The sequence below is a fragment of the Ostrinia furnacalis genome, unplaced genomic scaffold (genome assembly GCF_004193835.3).
Source record: "Ostrinia furnacalis isolate ACB-3 unplaced genomic scaffold, ASM419383v2 OfSCF7348, whole genome shotgun sequence".
In the NCBI taxonomy this organism is placed as follows: Eukaryota; Metazoa; Arthropoda; class Insecta; order Lepidoptera; family Crambidae; genus Ostrinia; species Ostrinia furnacalis.
In genome coordinates this window covers 144718-168803 of record NW_021137587.1, presented here as the reverse complement: position 1 = coordinate 168803, position 24086 = coordinate 144718, and the positions used below count along the sequence as shown (strand labels likewise).

General features: G+C 38.7%; 1 protein-coding gene across 1 annotated transcript in view; it reads right to left on the bottom strand.

Moving 5' to 3' along the window:
• The window catches only part of LOC114364094 (fibulin-2), a 30477-nt gene extending 6680 nt beyond the window's left edge, over positions 1–23797 (bottom strand). Inside the window, exons 1-21 of the mRNA XM_028320092.1 lie at positions 23588–23797; positions 19852–20026; positions 18315–18390; positions 16997–17110; positions 16354–16441; positions 15723–15856; positions 15149–15272; positions 14345–14506; positions 13605–13790; positions 11901–12050; positions 11093–11195; positions 10945–11006; positions 6121–6249; positions 4763–4850; positions 4614–4669; positions 4110–4269; positions 2975–3690; positions 2342–2551; positions 1788–1907; positions 1244–1429; positions 70–216 (exon numbers count right to left, since the gene is read on the bottom strand). Coding sequence (XP_028175893.1) covers positions 70–216; positions 1244–1429; positions 1788–1907; positions 2342–2551; positions 2975–3690; positions 4110–4269; positions 4614–4669; positions 4763–4850; positions 6121–6249; positions 10945–11006; positions 11093–11195; positions 11901–12050; positions 13605–13790; positions 14345–14506; positions 15149–15272; positions 15723–15856; positions 16354–16441; positions 16997–17110; positions 18315–18390; positions 19852–20026; positions 23588–23639 — 3238 coding nt within the window. The 5' untranslated portion in view covers positions 23640–23797. The remainder of the gene's footprint in view (positions 1–69; positions 217–1243; positions 1430–1787; positions 1908–2341; positions 2552–2974; positions 3691–4109; positions 4270–4613; positions 4670–4762; positions 4851–6120; positions 6250–10944; positions 11007–11092; positions 11196–11900; positions 12051–13604; positions 13791–14344; positions 14507–15148; positions 15273–15722; positions 15857–16353; positions 16442–16996; positions 17111–18314; positions 18391–19851; positions 20027–23587) is intronic.
• Positions 23798–24086: the final 289 nt, after the last annotated feature.

Sequence of the window (24086 nt, the reverse complement as noted above, 5' to 3'; positions counted from 1 at the left end):
TCAGTTATGGGGACCTATCTGACGTTGATGAAGACAGTAGCGAACCTGTTAAGAAAATAGTCCATTCACCTTCACAAGTGTTGTCGTCTCCAAGCCGGTATCCCCACGGGCACTTGATGACGGAGCCCCGGTCCTCGACCTGGGTGATCCCGGGCTCGACCAGGTCGTTGGTGGAACCTGGACCAACTGGAGCCTGAGGTTCGATGGGCGGGTATACTGTAACAATAGTTATTTTACTATTTCGACCTCATTTTAATTTTTTAGCTGGAATATAAAGGAGATAGTCTCCGTGATCTGTCATCCCAGGGTTAATAGCAGTGCTTGAACATGATTTCCTACGTTTAATAAATTTAATTATTTTTTACATAGGTAGAGGCTGATGTCTCATCATCTGCAAGCTAACCTAACCTACACTATACAAGGTGTTAGTATAGACAGTCTTATCCTTTAAACTGGTAACTCAGTATCATGTATAGAGTCCAAAACCGATGAACTAAATAACCTTAAAAATCATATTTTTTTCAACAAAAATATCCGGTTCGTAGAAATTGAGTTGTTTACCCTATGCGCGTACGCAAACATCGTAGTTACCATAGCAACCGAACGAAAGAATAAATGTCTGCGCCGTCACTCCCCCCGCTCACTTCGTTCATTCCCCGCGTCCAGTCACCGCCGGGACATGAAAGCGATTGCACGTCGATGTCGCTACACGCGCGCGATACCTGTGTGCGTTCTAGGTCCAAAATGTGATCCAAACACAAACGAGCAGTGAATAGAAATGATTCACGTCCTATCCTAACTTATTGAACGCGAGTGTAGTGTTATCACAAAGAATTTGTGTTTTGTTTGTGTTAAATTGAAGTTTGATTTTACATTACTTTACTGACGATTGTGTTCATAAAAAGTAACTACCAACATTTAACTCGAGCTTAGTATTGAGCGAGCGAAAATAACTGACGGTCGTGACTTCACCGTGGGTGGCGTGAGGCGTCCGTCATGCAGCAAGGGATAAATGTAAGTTTCAAGATAAACTTCAGTACCTACATCTTCTATATTCGCATCACCTATTCGCAGTTTATAGGATCAGACTGTTTACCCTAACCTAACCATAAGATTTCGAGTAATTTGATAGAATGTTACTACACATTGCGAACAAAATTCAATGGTAGATAACGTAGGCGCTCTTCTCGCTAGGAAGCGATGCGATAGCTTCCAGAAAGACCTGTGAAACATTGTTTTTTACCTGGCTGCTTAGGTTCATTCCCGTAGCCTGTGGGGAACTGGTCGTCAGTCCGGTTGGGGACACAGCGGTGTTTGACATCATCAAGGTGCCAGTTGGGGGGGCACTCGCAGCGGTAGCCGCCCTGTGTGTTGACGCAAATCTCCACCGCTGCACAGTCGGCTTGGCCGTTGACGCATTCATTTACATCTGCATTTAAAAACATTACATTACTGTTCTGACTACTAAAGTCCGGTCGCCGAGCAGATAAAATTTCGTTCAATGACCCCAAGCTACCCATCCTTATCACTCGCGTGTAATTATGTTGCGGTCGCGCTCGCACACATACTGCGGCCGCCCGTCACACAGTCATTTCAGCCATAGGACGTCCACTGCTGAACATAGGCCTCCTTCATTGACTTCAATGGTGACCAGTTGGCAGCGGCCTGCATCCAGCGCCTTCTTGCTACCAACAGTGGATAAAGGCTACTGGCTGTTGATTTTAGTTTTGTTCAATCCCCAGCTGTTTAATTTGATACCATAAAATAATTCACACACAAAGACCTACCTTCACATATTCCAGTCTGCGAGTTGAGATGAAAACCAGCATCACAAGGGTTCCTCGGCCTGAATGGCCGTTGGGTCAAAGGCCGGTACTCTGGGTAGCCCCAGAAGTAGTATGACTTCGCTGTAAATAATATGAAATCATGATATTGTATGAAAAGCTCTGCACTTCGCGGCTTAAATATCTTAAAAAAGAATCGTAGCTTGACCACTGGAGCTATGCCACTGCTGTCCGTCTTTCTGGAGATTTTATTTCATGAGTTCGTTTGACGTTTACATTCGCGAGATTGAAAATAAGTAGGAACAGATTTAATATTTGTGGTCCAATGACAGTTTAACTTTGCCCGGGGACAAACTTGACCTTCACTGGTTGGGTTTTTATTGGCGGTCAAGCTGTAGATCTGGCTACATAGGAGTTGCAGCGGTGGGAACGAGAGATGGGAATAGTCCTGTTTCCACAATCCGCATTTCGCTGCGGAATAAATACGAGAGCGGCAGAGCCCTTGTGATCAAGTTATAACAACGACCGACAGTTCAAACCTTGACCATTATACTTACGTTTCTCAGTAGTAGTAACAATAGTCGGTGGGGGTAACGTTGTGCTAGTAGTGGTAGTGCTGGTGGTGGTAGGGATGACGTCACAAGCCCCTGTGTAGAGGTCGCGACGGTAGCCCAGTGCGCATTCGCAAATGTACCCTCCCATGGTGTTCCTGCAGACCTCGGTCAGGCCAGAACAGCTGTGGCGGTTTGTGGAGCACTCGTCGATGTCTGAAATGTTTTACTTCTATACAAATTTTTTAAGAGAACAAATCGGGATATTAGTGATGTTATTTAAACTATGGCAGTGTTATCAGAGCTGATCGGATGACTATGACTAGAAAGAATATTGAGGAGAGAACTTTATGTAGGAACTCTAGTGATGGTTAATAGAATGAACCTTAAAGGCACAGATATACTTAGGCAAGTGGATTTTCAAGGATGTGAAATACTTACAGAGAAGCTAATTTGAAAAAATAACATTATTTATTCGTAATTAATGAAAATAAATTCGATTCATGAGGTGAGATAAAACTTAAAAGAAGTAGGTAATATAACGAGGACTTAGAGATAAGCGATAAGGGCATTTCTTTGATATTGATTTAATCGTTAACCATAAAATGACACTGTATTGAGCAAATTAATGAAACTCACCATAGCAAGCTCCATATTCATCCAGCTCAAACCCTCTCTGGCAATTCGTTGGCCTCTCGTTGATTTTGGTCCACTCATTCTTGGGTATATTCTGCGTGTCTACCACCACTGATCCATCTTCTTTCCTATCTCCTCTAATAGTCGCCGTCTCTTTCCCCACATCAACGTAAACTACAGATGGAGGAGTCGCAACTGGAGACGATGACGATACAGGACTATAAGTCGTTTCAGGTTCAGTCTGGTCAGGCTGAACTGACTCGTTATATTCAGGACGGGATTCAGGTCTATAGCCGATGTTCGGATCTCTGGGAGCGAATGGACTATAAGTAGGTCTTGGTCCTTGTGGTACTTCTGGTTCTGGAATTCTTTCAGTAGATGGGGCTTCGGATGGATGATCAGGTTCTGGAGACGATTCTGTGGGTGGTGGTGGTGGTATATATTCGTGAAGAGTATAAATAGGCGTATGTGGTTGAAATGTAGGTTCAGTTGGCCGTGGAATGATTTCGTTTGTTCTTTCTTCTCGGTCTTCCGGCGCTTCCGGTTCAGGAACATATGGAGGAGGAGTTTCTGGTGGTGGAGTTTCGGTGGGCCTGGTACTAGGAGTAGTTTGTGGAGCTTCACTGGTAGGCTTTGGAGTAGTGGTTGTGGATGACACTTCAGGTGGGTTACTCGGCTCAGCTGGTTGCGGGTTCGTTTCGTTTTCTTCTATTTCTTCTCTTAAATTAAAATTCAAAACACATTAATGTATTTATTGTATTCATTTACTTTGGACAGTCTTATAGTATTCCCTAAAAGTTTGATCGAAATTGATAGTGATGCTGCTATGTCACAATAATTCTGAATCTAAAATAATGTAGTCTTTAACTGGCCTTACGCCTTTCGTCAGTTTTCTGATAGATAATTATGACCGACTCACTGCTCGTTCAGCTTAGTAAACTTACCTATTGCAACTACAAGACATGTTAATTATACTATCATCGTCACCATCATTTCAGCCATAGGACGTCCACTGCTGAACATAAGCCTCCCCCAATGGCTTCCATAATGGCCGGTTGGTAGCGGCCTGCATCCAGCGCCTTCCTGCTACCTTTATGAGGTCGTCGGTCCACCTTGTGGGTGGTATACATATACTTACTCAGAGTCGTAGTAATATTCGTAGACCGGCTGCGGGGTGGTGGTGGAAGTGGTGGAAGGCTTCTTCCGCACGCAGCGGAAGGATCCGGGGATGTTGACGCACTGGTAGGCCGGGCCGGCGCGCGCGCAGTTATGCTTGCCCACTGCGCACTCGTCCACGTCTGGGATAAATCAAAATCAAAAATATTTATTCAGTTTAGACCACAAGATGCACTTATGAACGTCAAATATATTTTAAAAAAAGGTAGCCCTTATGGGGCACTTTACATGTCTCCTTATCTTTAGGGCTCTACCAGCGCTTCGAGATAAACATATGGCAAGTGCTGAGAAGAAACGCCGGAACAAACTCAGTCATCAGACATTATCATGGCCATTATCATTATTACTGTCATCGTCGATCGTGTCGACAATAAACCTACACAGTGTCAGCCCAAAACTCTACTTGTCAGTAGCATTTATTAAATCTTCCTGCGTTAAACATGGTTAATAATTAGGTATATTTTACCTTCACACTGCCCGCTAGAGTGATGCAAAATGTATCCTGTGCCACATGAAGTGAACCTGAAAAAGAAATATTTGAAAAAATAAAATAAATAAGCCAATTTACTATTGGGCATAAAATAAGAATAAAATCAGTATTGTATTTAATGTTACCTGATGCACAAGAACGATCCAACAGTGTTGTCGCACCTCTGAGTCTCTGGAATACAAGAGTGCTGTTCCGTCGCACACTCGTTTACGTCTGACAACAAAGTTAACACAAAGTCAGACGTTACACTTAATCTGATTACCTCCGAGTTTGGGTGTATTTTCGTAATGGGGCCCTTTCCCTTATAGAACTTTACATGTGTGCTTCCTTGAGGGCAATGGCGCTATGCACCGGGCCCCCCAAATTCGGGGCCCTTGAACCCTGACCAGCAAATCTCCTATTGAGCAAAATTCTCTCACGATCACGGTTTTACCAGGCCTCCGTCACTCGCCTATGCCGGCCGAGATAATTACCTACAGCGCGCGACAACTTCAAGTTGCAAATCAGTCCGGGCCGCCACGCGCCTGTTTGCTTACGCGTATTTCTATACACGCTCGGTCGATCATCGTCGCAATTAAGGTTTATTGTCCCAACAGCACTGTTATTCTTCTTTAATGAAAAATTGTAATATATAGGAATAATAATTAACTGTAGTGATTTAAATAATAAAAAAAAACTACACTTTTTAAATAATAAATTATTTTGAAATACTTATGACAAAAAACTATAGCAAAATAATTATTTTAGCTAATATAAACATTAACTTTACTTCACCGTGTCTATTTTCCGACACTACACGTTTTAAAACTGTTTGTCCAATTTCGAATTATCGCAACACTGAAGTTTATTAATAGGTACTTTAGAGATGGTACGATTATACAAACTCCACTAGATTAAAGTTTTCTAATCGTAAATACAATAAATGCTTCTTAAAATTAAGTTTTTATTTATTTTACTTTGCTCATACAACCCTGACGCTTGAGCGGTGACGTAGATCAATTCTAAACACACAAAAAATGCGCTCTTGTGAGCGTAGTAGTAAGGTGCGATTTCGAATGCACCATGTGCGTTGGATATTTTGCATTATTATTATTACCGTTAAAATGTCGGCATCTGATCCTACACAAAGGAGTGCAATTTCTGTTGCTACTATTATGTATTCTGTGGTTTTACCGCGAAACAAATCTATCTATATCTATAAAACCGAAAGGTGACTGACTGACTCACTCACTCATCACGAAATCTCAGAAACTACAAGTGGTAGGAGTGTCTTTTGCATGGCGGTTTCTTTTAGAACGTAGGTGCTCACTAAGACGGGATTTTGCAAAATTCAACCCCTAAGGGGCTAAAACGGGATCCATGCGTACGAAGTTGCGGGCGGCCGCTAGTAATAATTTATAGTTAGGGTTCCAGGTTTTTTCACCAGGGTCTTTCTTTGGTTACTTTGAAACGCCTCTGCTTAAGAGAAGCTTTAAGCTCTTACCAACACAAGCGCCGGTGGTGGCATCCAGCTCAAAGCCGAGCTTACAGTGGCACTCGTGGCTACCGTTGGTGTTCAGGCAATTCTGGTACGGGTCACACAGATGCGTGCCTTCCACGCACTCGTCGATATCTGGAAAGTGGTATAAAATTTCCAATGACAAAATTAACTTTCCACCCGGGAGTAACTTGACCTTCACTGGCTGGGTTTTTACTGGCAGTCAAGCTGTAGATCCTGGCTACACATAAGTTGCAGCGAGGGATGAATAGTCCCGTTAGTAAACAATTTGAGGCAACAAAATACAGTGTGAGTCACGTTAAAGTGTACATATGAAAATAGATGAAACTAGACCTATTTTTATCGACAAAAAAGTGGTCAAAATTTTTTTGAGATTTTTTTTTAAATTTTTTATAGATTTTTTTTCCTTTCAAGTACTTATTGTAAAGAAAACGTAATAACTTTTAAACTAAGAGGTATATCCTGATAAAATAAAAACAGTAATAATGCTAAATAACAGACGATACTAAAAAAATACATAAAATACTCAGAAAATGCCAACAAATAATAAAAAACGATACTTTTTGAAAAAAATCTGCTTAAAAATTCGTGTTTTTTTGGTTATTTTATAAATTTCTCCAAAAAATGCCCCTATAAAAGGTGGTTTTTATTACTTTGAATTATTCTATATCGTATTACCTTTGTAAAACCAAAAATCGCATGTCTCTATCCCTATCACAACATTTGCTATGATCGTTTGAACTAAGCCTCTCGGGGCGCGCCATTCAACGCTTCGCTAACAACGAAACTGAAAATGGATCTAGATTTNTCAACGAATGCTAAAAATAGTAAAGACTTGATTTTTTTAAAATCGATATAAATTTTCAACACTAAAACAGGTTTTGTTATTTTTTACATAAATGCAATTTTCTTTATTTCCTGAACTATTAAGTAGCTAGTACTTAGCTTAAATGCCGTTATGGTGAAAAGTTTTGTTTTTAACTGCATTTTAGTCTTGTAATCAAAACGAATCAAACAGGCATACCAATAGTTTCGTAATTTATGTGTTAATACTAGACTTAAATGACGTTAGCTAACATTAGCTGCACTTAAGGCAAGTATTTTCACGTTAAAAAATAATAGTTTTACCAAGCTAAAACGTCGTTAAACTATTTAACGGCATTAAAGTTTAGTAGAATTATTAGTTAGAAACTCGTTTTACAAATGTATCAAAGTTATTCAAGATCCAAAACTTAAACGCCGTTAAGGTAGCCATACCGGCGTTTTAGTTGTGTATATTTTGAGATATTATTTCAATAATACTGAGTTAAAATGTATAAATTAAAATATTTCAAAATCTTTAATATGTAGCGTCGTGAGAGTTTGTGTAAATTGTAGCTCTTAAAAATACCTTTAAAATGATATATTTAAATTACAAATTACTCTTTTACTTTTGAAACAGCGATTTTTTTTTAATTCGTGATCTTTAAACTCGTTTTTCTCCGAAAGTGGTTTTTGCACTTAACGGCGTTATAGTGATCGGACGGCAGAATGGCGTAATCTATAGACAATTTTATCGATGAAAATACTTCAAATTTNGGACCTACCTAACTGGATGGTTTGTCTCAGGTATACATAATTGTCAACAACTTCGAGTGTAGTCTCCAACTTTCAGAGGAGTGGGTACAACACGGACATTTGGCATGATTTTTGTCTTGTCCATGTTCATTTTAAGACCCACTTGTTGCGAGGCTCTACTGAGGCCATCGAGCATTGTGCCTAGATCTGCCACAACTACGATATCGTCTGCAAATCGAAGGTGGGTGATGAACTCGCCGTTGATATTTATGCTGAATCCTCTCCAGCCCAGAAGCTTGAAAACATTTTCCAGGGCGGTGGTAAACAGTTTCGGAGATATTACGTCTCCCTGTCTCACCCCTCGGTGCAACTAGATAGGTTTCGAGACCTAATCCTGGAGACGGACTGACATTATGACGTTTTTATACAAACCTTTTTTGAAGAGGAGTACCACCATACTTCTTTGCAATGCCGTAGGCATTTTTCCCTTGAGGATGACGGAATCAAACAGCTTCTGAAAAGCCTTGTACCGGCGTTCCGCCTGCTTTCAGAAGCTCAGCTATGATTACATCATCACCAGGTGCCTTGTTGATTTTTAGCTATTTGAGAACCATTCTAATCTCGTACAGACTAATATACGGGATATATTCGGCAAGTGTCGAGTCAATCTAGCTAGCACGTATTTTCTATAAATGTGTCAAATGATCCGTCACATAGGCTATCCACAACTTATTCAGAAGTCGTGAAACAGGCCCTTACTAAGCGATTGTGAAATATGCCCTTAATGTCAAAAAACGAACAAATGGACAGTAACATTATGTTGGAGGAGGCCTTTGTCCAGCAGTGGACGTCATTTGGCTGAAACGAACATTATGTAATTACGTGTAAAAAGAAATTTCTGTCATTGAAACAACATTTCACGAAGAAAAAATTAAATTTAGTAAAGGTGTAGTTATATTGAGAATATTACCGTGGACTACTTATATGTCGACTTAATTTGATACTATTTTACTTAAGAATTGTAGTTTATTTCCATTTGATAAACATGATTCTCACCATTCTCACTAACTAGGTGATTATTATAAGCAGCGTGAAGCTAATTTATTAGGTAAGGNAATAATGTTGTGGTAGGCCTTTGTTCAAACTATCATAGCAAATGTTGTGATAGGGATAGAGACATGCAATTTTTGGTTTTACAAAGGTAATACAATAGAGAATAATACAAAACAATAAAAACCACCTGTTATAGGGGCATTTTTTGGAGAAATTTATCAAATAATCAAAAAAACACGAATTTTTAAGGAGATTTTTTTCAAAAAGTATCATTTTTTGTTATTTGTTGGCAATTTTTGCGTATTTTATGTATTTTTTTAGTATTGCCTGTTATTTAGCATTATCACTGTTTTTATTTTATCAGGATATACCGCTTAGTTTAAAAGTTATTACGTTTTCTTTACAATACGTAATTGGAAGAAAAAAAATTCCATAAAAAATTTTAAAAAATCTCAAAAATTTTTTGACCTCTTTTTTGTCGATAAAAATAGGTCTAGTTTCATCTATTTTCATATGTACACTTTAACGTGACTCACACTGTATACATAGATGCCAAACGCTCTCAGTATCGGACTTCTGATAGTCGAATAGTCGGTACTGAGGATCCGTGGTTCGAACCGCCATCGTTGTGGCTGGACTGATGGAAACAGCTTGCTAATGAACAGCCCGACCATTAATCCTTTCTTTTAAAAAGTTTTCACGGTACCTACTGGTCTTTGGTGTAAGGGACTTGTGTAACAATTTTTACTGCGTAATGTGCAGAATCTCATAAAAAAGACAATGCCGGAAATTGGCGTCTTTTTTTTTCGCGCGGCCATCGATCAAACCTTGTTTTTTGATTACAAAATAGTGTAATAAACCAAACTTACTATGACATGTATACCTCTAAACTCAGTCTGAACTGAGTTACGAGCATTAGAAGTTTGATGATTTTCATACTAGATTTGCTCTTTGCGCGCAAGTTTTGTAAGAAGTTGCAACAAAATAGTGACATTGTATGTGTAAACAAACAATACCATCCATTAAAGGCTCCAGACATCAATAAGCAGCAGAATCAGCGCAATAAAAAAATAGCGCAATATTTTGTTGCAATTTCTTACAAAACTTGCGCGCAAAAAGCAAATCTAGTATGAAAATCATCAAAATCAAAAAAATCAAAATCAAAATCAAAAATATTTATTCAGTTTAGACCACAAGTGGCACTTATGAACGTCAATAGAAAATAATAAAAAAAGAAAAAGGTAGCCCTTATGGGGCACTTTACATGTCTCCTTATCTTTTGGGCCCTACCAGCGCTTCGAGACAAACATATGGCAAGTGCTGAGAAGAAACGCCGGAACAAACTCAGTCACCACTTATTGCCAGGAATTATCTAACGGTAAGAATAGTCAAATTTAAGTACATCAAATATGTGCAGACTGAACTGACCACGCATCCTTGTCATCAATATAGTCTCGAACCTTGTAGTACCCTTTGGACATAAGGGTATTTTTTATATGTATCTTAAATTTGTTTATTGGCAATTCGACAAGGTTGTGTGGTATTTTGTTAAATATGGTAATACATTTCCCCAAGAATGAATTACCTATCTTATGCAACCTAAATGATGGAACAGCAAGTTTATTCTTATGTCTCGTGTTAAATGAGTGGACGTCACTTTTCTTAGTAAATAAATGTATATGTTTACGGACATACATAATGTTATCAAATATGTATTGCGAAGCCACAGTCAATATATTGATTTCTTTAAAAACTTCTCTAAGCGAGTCACGTGGTTTAAGACCGTATATTGCCCGAACAGCTCTTTTCTGTAAAATGAAAATTGATTCTATGTCTGCTGCTGAGCCCCACAGTAAAAGACCATAAGACATAATACTATGAAAATAACTAAAATATACAAGCCTTGCTGTTTCAACATCAGTCAAGTTTCTGATCTTTCTCACCGCAAAGGCAGCTGAACTAAGTCTTCCCGCCAGCCATCAAACTTCTAATGCTCGTAACTCAGTTCAGACTGAGTTTATAGGTATACATGCCATAGTAAGTTTGGTTTATTACACTATTTTGTAATCCAAAAACCAAGTTTGGTCGATGGCCGCGCGAAAAAAAAAAGACGCCATCTTCCATACAAAATCTGGCATTGCCATTTGATAAAGCAGACGGTAAGAAGAAGACAGATGAAGAATGAGTTTAGATTCTTACCCTCACAAAGGAAAGATCCCGGCTTCTGACGCATCCCGTCGGGACAATCATGCGTCGATGTCCTGAAGCAATACATTTTTGCCATTAAAACATTATGTAACTACGTGAGTAATGGTATAAAAAAAGAAAGCAAGTATAGTAGTTGTACCTGGTAATCTGTGATTTGGGTCTGCAGTGATATAGTCCTAGTTCATTGACGCACACCTGGTCTGGTCTGCAAACGTCTTCGCTGTCTTCACATTCATCAATATCTGTTGAATATACAAAACAAATCTGTTAAATATACAAAACAAGATTATGCTACACTGGAAAAAGTTGATAAAATTTGATAAAATAAGTTTATTTTTATTTTTATTTTCTTTATTAGGAAAACATACAGCTTAAATTATGATACATGTAGAATAAAAATAATAAGTCTTACACAAGCCTATGAGTTTTCACTGGTAATTTAAAATTGAAAAGCAGATTCACAATACTTAATTATCTAACTTAAACATTTAAAACCATGCGCAAATTTTATTTGTAAGGTGTATTAATACACATTTTATGCCTTTATTAGGCCACGGAACCGCATAGGCCTCTCGTGAAATATGTCAACGTGACCATAATCACTGTCATACTTTTTGCAGGCTCTAATGACAAAACACGTTTAGTAGAAATTAAATGCTAACAAGAATAAAATTGGAAGTCTGATAACAGGAACTAAAGAGGACTGACTAAGAAAAGACTAGATCAAAGCTACCTAGAAGCTGTTAAAGTAATATACTACCTACTAACAATGATCCCATTGGAATTTGGAAGCCTAACTACTTGAGCAAACTCCAGCAGTTTTTAGATAAAAAATAAAGTACCTGAAGATACCATTGGAAGTCTTTATGATTTTGATTGATTAAATTCTGTCTTGAAGAACAAAAATTGACTGAAAAGATACCAGCAATACTATATTGGATCCAAACCTTCGCATTTGTTAGTCCTGGGGTCGATCTTGAAGCCGGGCGGGCAGTACTTGGACGCCTGGTCCTGGCAGTAGAAGCTGCCGCGCGTGTTTATACAGAACTGGGAGATGCGGTTGCAGTCGTCTTTGTTGGTTGCACATTCGTCCACGTCTAAAAAGGTGATGGTAAATTTACTAATTATTTATAGGACAAGACGATGTGGCCAACATAGGAGTTACAGCGGTGGAAAAGAGAAGTGGGTAATGGGTATGGTCCCATAGAGAGCATGAATTCCTATCTTCCTGTTAAAGAAGGGGCTCAAAAATGTGACTAATACCCATTTTCACCAACAATCTCTAATTTTTAAGTGACCGCTATGAAAACAAAATGCCTGTTATGTGCTGCTATAGGGGTCACTCAAAAATTAGGGATTGATGGTGAAAACGGGCATAAGTTTCTTACGCCAACTTTTCTCAGACCTAGTCGATATGTTGTCCAGAAGTCGTCATGGACTCACGGTAATAGGCTAGGGACTTTTAAAAAATAAAGAAATTATTTGATTCGTACATAAAATGACACAGATTATAAGTAATTAGGTATTCATATTCATATTCATATTCATTTATTTGCTCACTAAGTGTAGGTACATAAGGTCTTATAACTAAATACAGTGCTTAAAACTTAGTAACCTAGTTTAGGTATTGCAAATTTTTTGGAGAGCTGCATGCATGCTATATAATTATTTATTTTGTAGGTAAGTATAATATTATATTTTAAGTATTTATTTACAGTCCAGAGCGCCATTAAAAGTTATTCAGTTTACGTTAGTGTATTAGTTTTATCACAAAATCAGTCCTGTATTATTATTTTATTTATTATTTAAATATTCATCTAATTTATAGTAACATTTATTTATTAAGTATTGTTTCAACTTTTTATTGAATGTTGTGTACTTTTGTTCATTTTTTATTTCTTGTGGTAGTTTATTAAATAACTTGATGGCCATGTAATATGGGCTGGTATTTAACATTTTTATTCTGGAGTATGGGAGGCATAGCTTTTCTTTGTGTCGAGTATTAACGTTATGTGTGTCTTGCATTTTTTTGAATAAATGTGTATTTCTATAAACAAATGAGCATAGGTCATGGATATATATTGCTGTTAGGGTCATTATTTTGTATTTTATGAAATAAGGTTTGCAACTCTGTGTGTTATCTATTTGGGCTATGATTCTTATACACTTTTTCTGCAATAGAAATAAGTCATTGGCATTAATTAGAGATTACAAAGAATAAAAAATGGCAACCACTGAGCATTATGTCATGCTCTGAGGTAGAATCCAGAACATAACGCTGGTATTCTGCGGAAGCCATTGTTGGAGAAAGCGACAACACAGTTGGTTAATGCTTTCTTACAGTTCATTATCATCATCATGACTTCAGCCACAGGATGTCCACTGCTGAACATAGGCCTCCCCCAATGACTTCCACGTCGCACGGTTGGTAGCGGCCTGCATCCAGCGCCTTCCTGCTACCTTTATCAGGTAGTCGGTCCACCTTGTGGGTGGACGTCCCACGCTGCGTTTTCCGGTACGCGGCCTCCATTCCAGAACCTTGGTGTCCCATCGGTCGTCAGTTCTGCGTACTATGTGCCCTGCCCACTGCCACTTCAGCTTGCTAATCCTTGCTAATCTTACAGTTACTGTGTCTGAATTTCTCCATTTACCTTCACACTCCTCGTTCACCCCAGTTCTGAATCCTGGAGGGCAGATGTCCTCAGTAGGAGGTTTCGGAGTCTGGTTGGCCAGGTTGACGGGGTCTCCAGACACGCCACCACACTTGTACCCTCCGATTGTGTTCTCGCAGAGGTAGGAGGGACACGGAGGGTGGGGAAGCTTGCATTCGTTGATGTCTGCAAGAATATAGTCCTTGTAGAGGTTCTTGTTTACAAAAAGGCAACCGTCATTGACTGATCTATTACACATGGCTCAATCCATTGAAGAAAATGAAACAATTTCCAAAATAAAATTCATCCTCTAAGGGGATGACCGGGGATCTAAAATATATCGTGAGCGAATGGTCAATGGAATTGGATTTTTCAGTTTTCGTCTTATGGGGACACTTGAAGTCGTGTTGATGCGTTGGTATTTCTCACAGTCCACACAAAAAGAAGAAGAATCATTAAACATTTTTTTTTTGATAAATTCTTCTAGTTTGAAAGTACTGATTAAAAAGATGACATTTTCAGTTTTTTTTAGTTAGTATGAATCTAATCCTCCCTTTCTCTACTAAATTAACTAGAGAGGAGCTTTCTACTGTTACTGTGGATTACTTATGATGTGAAGGATTGATTTCATTACTCATTCTCACAATATGGTGTGATTGGGGTTTCAGTGTATAGAGGCTTTTCTTTCAAGAAAGTAGGCATATTCCTACGCAAATTCTGTAAAGACCATCTCTACTTACCATCGCAAGCATTATTGGCGATATTTCTAGAGAACCCGGGAGGGCACTGGCCCTTGTTAGCGACGTGGTTCTTCTTGGGGATACACCGGTAGGAACCCTGGATGTTGTGGCAGTCTGTGTCTGGCAGGCAGACAGGCGGGTCCAGGACGCACTCGTCTATGTCTGGAAGAGGAGGTAGAGTTTAAGAAAATGTCTTCAAAAATACTTTCTAGGAGTTTTTCATAGTGCCCGTCACATACTTTAATGGCAAATGTGAAATTTCTCCACGCACCAAGATTGGACTATGTAAGACGTAGCTCATGGCTAGGTAGCAGCGAACGAACGCGAGCAATGTTTGGCTCTTGAGTGAACTTGGATTCAGAAATTTGACTCATTTCATTTTTGTTTCGACTTTTTGCTTTCTTTCTTTATCTTGATAGTAAATTCTAACTCTTGTTTGCATTATCTTGTATCGCTATTTTATCCTGTTATAGTAGTAAGTATTAGATACGCCTCTATTATTCTCGTTCGTTCGTTTCAGCGGCAAGACGTCCACTGCTGGACAAAGGCCTCTCCCAAGGATTGCCACAAAGACCGGTCCTGCGCCGCTCGCATCCAAGCAACTCTCTATTATTCTCATTACAATCGAACTACCGAAAACTTCTACGTTAGCTTCTTCTGTTCCTCTTCTACGTTGTTTATTGCAATCAATATAATTCTTTCTTTCTTTCTTAGCTTCTAGAGTGACTTTAATCGACCGTTCACAGAAGGGACAATTAAAAACAAATCTAATCTTTAAACTTAATAGTCCTTTTAAGATATCACCTTGACAAGACTTCTTGTCAGCCATGAGCTCGTAGCCTCTTCTACAGGAGCACTTGACCTCAACCCCGGTGTCAATGCACTTGTGCTGGCACGGGTTGCGTTGCTTACACCTGTTCGTGACTACCTGGAGACAACAATAAGTAGATATTAAAAGTTAGGTTCGTTCGTTTCAGCCAAATGACGTCCACTGCTGGACAAAGGATTCCTACAAGGATTTCCACGACAATCGGTCCTGCGCTGCCTGCATCCAGGTTCTTCCCGCGACCTTCACCAGATCGCTGGTCCACTTAGTGGGAGGCCTGCCCACACTACGTCTTCGGGCCCAAATTTCCTGACCCAATCAGGCTACGAGTTATGTGCCTTTCTTCTTATTTGTTTCGCTCTTGGCTGAGCGGTCGTGGTCACGATGAGGCGTTGTTCACATCGGTTTTAGAGGCGGATACAACTCTCCGCACGATCTCCCGCAATCTCTCTCTGTTGGCAGACTGTCTGGTACAGTCACATACACCGTCTCCCACTGCCGATTTCACTGTGTATTTGCCCTGCCCACTACCTTATTATTTATTATACCTACCTCTTTACAATTCCTGCCATCAGCCATCAGCATGAATCCAGGGTTGCACTCGCACTTGTAAGACCCAGGCACTGGTATGCAGTGGTGAGCGCACAGCTCGTTAGGTGCGTACTCCTCGCATAGAGATGGCAACACTGTAAAAGAGGCAAAAGTAACTTTTAGCCTAAGCGCAGAAAACTGATTTTTAGTTGGCCGATAGTTGGGAATGTATGAACGTGTGCACATTACACCGATTTGCTATCGGCCGATTCTTCACACAAATTAAAATCGGACCCAACTATCGGCCGACAAAAACTCGGTGGTCTGCGCCTAGGTTTACAAAATCTTAGATAATGAAATCTTCACTATGATATTATGAAGAAAGATTCGATTATTTCTTTGTTTGTATTGAATAGGCTGCGAAACTACTGGGCCGATTTGAAAAAAAAATTACCATAGAATCCTACATTATTCCATGATTATGAACATAGGCGGTACAAAGTGTGCCGGGTCAGCTAGTAAGAGATAAAGTCAGAAATATGCAAAACGTTTAAGTACTTATTGTAATTAAGCTTTAGAGCTTGATGATGTGAGTTTAAAAATATTTTGAAGGCTTTTATGAAATAAGTTTTTAAAAAATCAAAGAACTTACCATGCTTCTTAGATACTGTGGCGGTTTCCTCGGTTCGTTGCGTGTGAGTTTCCACGCTCTTGGCTCTTTCACTTTCTGAAGACGCTTTCTGTAAATATTAATTTCAAGTTCACTTTTATTTACGTACTTTTAAGTTTTATGCGTTTCAAGTACTTTTGTAATTTTACGTGAATGTAACAAAAAATCTGACTTAATACAATTCGAACCGAAAAAAAAGACGATCGCAAAGCAAAAAGAAAGAGAAAAATGGCCTGCATGCAGCAAAAACAAAAGAGGTTGATGAAATTAATGTTTGTCAATGATCTAAACAATCAAAAAAAAATTAACGTCATAGTTTTTTTTATTTTTAATGCTGATGGCCAGGTACAAAATTTCTTAGGTAAGTTATTTTCAAACTTCATGGTTTTGTAAAAAAAGAAGAACAAGGCTGGCGTTTTTATAAGGCGCGGTCCTACTTAATGCTTGAAACTTTTGGTTTATTTACTTTAACTTAAGTAACTGATTGATTAATAATTATGAAATAATGATAGATTAGCTACGTGAATAAATTAAAATACTGCAACATCACTTCAAATTAGAATTTGATAGATCAAGAAGTCTGAATTGGGTTTTTACCTTAACATTATGTTAAGACATCCTTTACCTTGCAACATTGCGCGTACGCTTCCCCAACCAGCACCTCCTCTGCACTATTCCCTCTGACTTCAGCAGAACATGCATCTCCTGACGATCCTCTTAGGCACTCATTGCAGCAGCTCTAGGAGAGAAAAAAGTGTTAGTCACAAATTACTATGAACTCGTACGTAACCACAAAAAAAATATGAGTTATATACATAACTCATATTTTTTTTTGCGAGTAGATGAAAATATAGCCAGCCCTATTACCACTTCGCTTCGGAACAACATAATAAAATATGGCTGGTGTTAAGAAGAAGTGGCGGAATTCTTAATTGAGGGGGAGGGGGTTAAAGTAGTTCTTCTTGAACACTATTCAATACTTATTAGATTACAGTTTTTCGAGTTTAGTGCATCAAAATGGTTAACCAATTTCATCTGTCTAGTACCTATACAGGGTAACATACATGGGGGTGATTTGAATAGCCCAAGTGATGCTCTACCTCTGTACTTCGGCTTGACACTACTTTTTGGGACACCCTGTATTATTATACTCAAATTATGTAACATCACAACCCAAACAAATACTATCTAACAGCGGTGACATTCCTCATTGACAACGCGGAACAAAGCCGGCTGTCACTGTTGACATTACTAATGTCAACACTGATAAGCGTTATCAGTGGCATCCTCCTACTATCACCCACTTACCTACTTACTAACTGTTTGGTTTAGATAGAATCCCACCTGGTGATGAAGTACGAACTGATTTTGCAAGACCGCACTCAAAAAGTCTTTTCAAATCTAGAGAGATTGAAACGACTTGAAGAGACAACGATTTATTGTATCTTTAGCAGATTAGGTACTAGCTAAAGAATAAAGGTTAGCTTCAATTATTTGATTGTCATCATCATCATCACCTTTGGTCACAAGCAGACCCGTACTATTTTAATTGTAATGGAACGAGAAAGAATATCTGAATGACTGACTGACTGACATAGTGATCTATCAACGCACAGCCCAAACCACTGGACGGATCGGGTTGAAATTTGGCATGCAGGTAGATGTTATGACGTAGGCATCCGCTAAGAAAGGATTTTACGAAACTCCACCCCTAAAGGGGTAAAACTGGATCCACTCGTGGACGCATATGATGACACACGAACCAATCACAGAGCTCTATTCAACGTTGTGCGTTCGATTTGCTACTCAGTCTCTACCGTCACATAAGCAAGCATCGTACTTTGTGAATACGGATGTAATTTACCAGATTTTGTCTAGTTTCCCCACTGTGGCTAGACGTCGTCTTATACAAAACAAATGATGTCGTCCAATGAGATACTCACTTTAGTAACGTTGTTAGAGGAGTCACATCTCAGGCTGGTAGCCATGTCTATGCCACTGTCGCAGTCCACCTTCTTTCTGGAAAGATAATTAAATTATTTAATGCGTGTAAAAACTTTAGTATGAATTTTGCTGAATATATTCTACATCAGCGAATTTTGATTATTGAAGGGACCATCAATAGGACCTTGCGAACCATTAGTGTTAGATACTTTTTATACTATAATACACCAGCATTTGCCCCTGGCTTCGCCCACGTGAATTTTATAGCCTATCTTACTCAGGAACAATGTAGCTTTCTACTTAAATAAGTTTGCAGTTAGTTACGAATATTGTTACTGTTTTCCACTTAAGGAAGTTGCTAGATTTTGTTACAAAGTTTCAAAACGGATTTGCAGTATCAGGTGTTCTATAATAAATAGTTTTGAGATTACATAGAGTTCAGATTTAGTATTTCGTAAACACAGCTTGAATTTCAACCACAAACTATGGTACTGGTTGCAGGAATGCATGTACAGTCAGCATCAAAGTCAAAGTCAATTTTTTTTTATTTGTATAGACTATTAAATAGTTCTTATAAATCGTCAAATATTTTGCTCTTAAGGAGCCTCTACATGTCTCATAATCTTTTTACCCTACCAGCGCTTCGAGACCAAAATTTGGCAAGTGCTGAGAAGAAGCGCCGCCACAAACTCAGTCACCACTGTCTGCCGGTTAATATAAATCAATGAAGGCAAACGTAATAGTTCGTGACAACCAAAGTGGTCGAAAACACAAACTTATTCCAAGTTTAAGACGGTTTACGAAATATTTGGCTACTTTGGCTATTACGAACTGTTTTAGTCAGCGTTAAACTCCACGTCCATTTCGGGACATCTGGGCTGGTGCTGAGAAGAAGTGAACGGAAGGAACCCAGTGACCTTTTCAGCCTCTTTTTCAGTATTCATTTATTAACTATTGTAAAAAACATTATTAACTTCTAGTTTAGCTATCTGCCAACCGCTTTGCAATATGGAGGGAAGTCGAACCTTAACTTCGAATTCTTCCTATGTTCTTCTGATTAATTTCGTTGCGTGTCCAATGACTTAACTTTCCCCCGGGACAAACTTGACCTTCACTGGTTGGGTTTTTATTGGCGGTCAAGCTGTAGATCCTGGCTACACAGGAGTTGCAGCGGTGGGAACGAGAGGTGGGAATAGTCCCGTTTCTAGGTTTTTTTTTATCCACAACGAGCGATGGTAAGTGATGATCAGGCCGAAGGTGGAAGCGAGCTTCACCCGGAATACTCAACCACGGAGGAACTGGCTATCTTACCTCTAACTGCCGTAACACAACAATACTGTAAACATTGTTGTTATGGCGACAGACTTAGGTAAGATGGTGGTAGCTAGCCAGGCGGACTTAGAACAAGCACTAGCAACCAACCAAACCAAACAGAAAAATCTGCCCCCACTGGGAATCGAACCCGGGACCTCTGCATCTGAAGCAGATGATCTTACCACTAGACCACAGAGGCGGTTAAAAGAGTTTTGAACTTACATAAAGTACTCCTTGCAGCACTGGTCCATGGCAAAGATGCAGAGGGACCCGAACATGGGAGGCACCTCCGGAGGGATGGAGGAGGAGCAATCCTCCGAGGAGTGCGTCCTGGCGTAGGCGGTGCCTTTGCTGCAGCACTGCTGCGTCGTCGCCGCCATGTCTTCTGCTAGACCCGCTGGAAAATATCGCAGAAAAAATTATATTAATTTTAACAAAAAAAAATTTAACCGAATCCAAAAAACCTGCACTAAAAAGTAGAAAATAATTACGAATTATAAAATAATTTGTCTCAATTATTGATATAGAAGATACGAAGCACTTTGGAAGATGTACAAGACTCTTAAGCTTAAACAGAAGGACGAAAAGTGGAACATCAAGGAAAACACCGTGGCATCTTTATGTAATCTACTATTTTGCAAAATGTCTTATGTGCAATCAACTGTACATACCTACTGGTGATCTAAAGCAGTGTTTCCAAATAATATAGAGGTCTTTAGCTCTATTTTTTCAGAAATTGAAACAGTGAGCCTAGACAAAAATCGAATAAAATTCGAGTCAACTTTATTTTGAAAACGTTTCACAAAGCGAATAGAGACAATAATTGTAACTACATTAACAATATTTTGTATATATTAATATCATTCAACCACAAGAGCCATTTAACTTATAGGTCAAGCACTAATCCGCCACTCAACGTCGATACGGGATTAATGAAAGGTAAAGTCTGTCAAGAGCGAGAGTACCTACCTAACTTTACATTTAAAAGCTGTGTGGTTCCAGTAGAGCAGTCTTTCCCAAAGTGGGCGATAACGCCCCCTTGTGGGCGCTGCAGGCTTAAAAGGGGGCGGTAAGAGACCCAGAAAAAAAATCGGGACGTTGTGTAGAGGCTTGGGAGGCGTCATCTACTAGGAGGACTCTTAGACATCGACTGAGCTCGACTCTTGACTACAACAAAAATGGGGGGCGCTAAAAAATAATTTATTCTCAAAGTGGGCAGTAGACTAAATAAGTTTGGGAACCACTGCAGTAGAGGAATAAAGACCCATGAGGCAGGGAGAAATATGCGAACTAGCATGGGGATTTGTAGGCCAAAGTCCTTCATTTGCCTGTGGGTCATGCTGTATGCTGCTGTGAGACTAAATAACCTGATGATTTTATTTATTTATTTCAAATTTACATGGACATAGAACAGTGTACATAAGGCCTTTCGGCATTTTCCTCCAGTCAACCTTAGGGCCAAACTAAGAACAAAGTGAGCGGTATTATGAATCGAATATCTCGTGCTCTCCTAAGTGCTCTCCCAATATTTATTAAGTAACTTTTGGATGGGAAAAAGGCTAATTTAAGTTCTTTTAGTTTCTTACTACTAATGATGACTACCTAGCTCTTCTAAGCTGTACTAGTTAGAATTCATGACAATGGTGTGTATGGACAATGTGCATTGTTTTTACAGGATATGTGAGTGGCACGACCACCTAGCCTGCTGCTTCGGGTACTGGACATCATGCAGCCACCAGCTAACGGCTGGTCGCGGTCGCGGCTTCGAATCCCGCAGAAGCTTTTCGGAGCTTTTTCGTCGGATTCATGGACATTTACATGTAAGTGCATACTAAGATTAATATTATAATTACTACTTGGGCCCGATTCGACCAAACTTTTATCCGAGAATGACTCCTGGTATAACTGGCACATTGACAGTTTCAGTATGGGAAATATGTCAAAATGACGAATAACTGACGATTTATTCTGAGATTAATACGTCGCTTGCCTCTCTAACTGATGTATCTGACATTTTTTTTCGAAACTGAGAATCTACACCATCTTAATCAATTTTGCAAGACGAATCGATCTGTCTAATTGCCAGAAAATTTTGCTCTATGTCAGTTAGTTACGTCAGTTAGAGAGCCAAGCGACGACTCTTGTTTAATCGAATCCACCCTTAGTTAACTAGGTAGTCGCTAGTTTCAAAATCATGAATCTTTTTAGAAACACAATTTAAAGTTTAATAATGTTAGGCTGAAATGCGTGGTGACGCAATAATACGTGGTTATTAATATTAAGTAACACGAATTTAATATCAATACTCTGTAATAATAACGCAAATAATGTATTTTTGTCACAACAAATGAATCAATGTCGTGGAAACTGGGTCGAATTGCCACATTATATGGGACAAGAGGAAAATTAACTACGAATCCTATAATAAATAACAATTTGTGCTAACTGACATTTAGTTGAATAGATAGGGATTACTCAGAAATTAATGTTTAGAGGATTTGCTGAAGAAACCGACATAATTTATGATAAGTACCTTTGAATTCGATTTAATGATACTTTTATTAATATTTATTTATTTATACTCATAATTACCTATGTGCAACACTCTGTTGCGCAGTCTCACAGTGAAAATACTACGTGAATTGCTAATAATACCTACTTAAATGCGGGATGCGGGCAGCGCAGGACCGTGCATTGTGGAAAACCTTGGAGGAGGCCTTTGTCCAGCAGTGGACGTCATTTGGCTGAAACGAACGAACGAACGAACGAACCTACTTAAAGACGAAGAAGTTATAACGAGACGTTTTTTCACGAGGAAAAAAAATTGCTCAAGGACTGAAAATTAATTGCTCAAAGAAAGATATCCAAATTCTTGCCGAGCTGCACTTTTTTTATAGCGCGGTGATACATTTTAATTTTGTTAATGATTAGTACTATTAGTACTAATTTAGTTACCACAGCTCATAGCAGACCTGCATTCAATTTCCAGATGGGAGAGTCATCTCATCCATTGAGTGTTTTAGCACATTTGCTAAAATCAGTTTTCGTATTTAGTTCTTATTTTGGTCAGGCTGATCGACCAACAACACATCAAGCGTAACACTAACTTTAGCATTAGCAACTTATATCGTAACTAGCTTTTGCCTGCGGCTTCACCCGCTTGAAATTTAGTTTGTCACAGATCGTCATAAATTATAGCCTATACTATTATTCTGGGCTATAAACAATAATACTGTAAAGTTTCATCAAAATCCGTTCAGTAGTTTTTGCGTGAAAGAGTAACAAACATGTTGACATCCAGACATCCATACAAACTTTCGCATTTATAATATTAGTAAGATAATAGTTGCTATTTTCAAAGTAGCAACTGCAACAAAATCGTGCAAGCCAAACATGTGTATTCTAATATGATGTCGACTGTACTTTATTTCAGTCGAAATTTGAAAAATCTTATGAATTCGCCTAAAATAAACTTAATGATTTAATTATTACTATTACGGGATTTGGCAACAACAAAATAGTAATGATTTAACTTAATAACATTAATTAAATTGTCATTGTAGTTTTTCTTTATTGAAATAATAATTAATGAAATTCATAACATGAATTCGTAGCATTTTTTAATATGATGAGATATTACTAATAGGATTTTGATGCGATTCTCACATACCTACTTTAATTTACTGATTTGTAAAGCCGCTAAAAATCAAAAGAAAAACATAAAAATTATTTTTCCATTGGTGCTCTTACGTTCTCCTCTCATAATTCACTATTTAAGTTAAAGAAAAACTTTATGTGACACGAAAATTAAGTATCTACTTATTATCAGAATCTTTTTCATACAGCCAAACTTCTGTTATTTCACAAAAAGCTCTACATAAGCTTATTTACATTTAAGCCCAAAGAACTTTCTTGATCCGTACAATAAGCTGCGCTCGCGCAAGCCTTATTTATTTACCTTGAACATGCGGCAAGCTCACGACCGCTAGCATCCACAAAACACACCACATTTTTAAAACAATTTATAATTACACACTATTCCACTTAACCGACCATTTCACTTGTTACCGGTCAAACGAGCGGGACAACGCATTGGATTTTAAATTAAGAATGATCCATGGATCCTTGGTGCGCAGGAGTGCGGCAGGCGCGTGCCGAAAGCAATCTATTTCGGTCGCCTTCGCACGGCACCCGTCTCTGTCTACCAAAGATTAGGTTACAGATGTGTCAAACCGTTTAAATAGAATTGGCTTTGATACCTTTATAAAATTGTGTCAGATGCAGTATCAGAGACTGATGAATCAGCGTCGATGCACAATTATTACGGACGTTCTGTACTTGCAACTTTCCGATACCTGTAAACTTAGAAAGTTTTGTCAAAGAAGTGTCTGTACGAGTACTGGTGAATAACGTGTGGTTTGTCTTGTCATTTTCAATTTACTTTTAAAATACGTTAT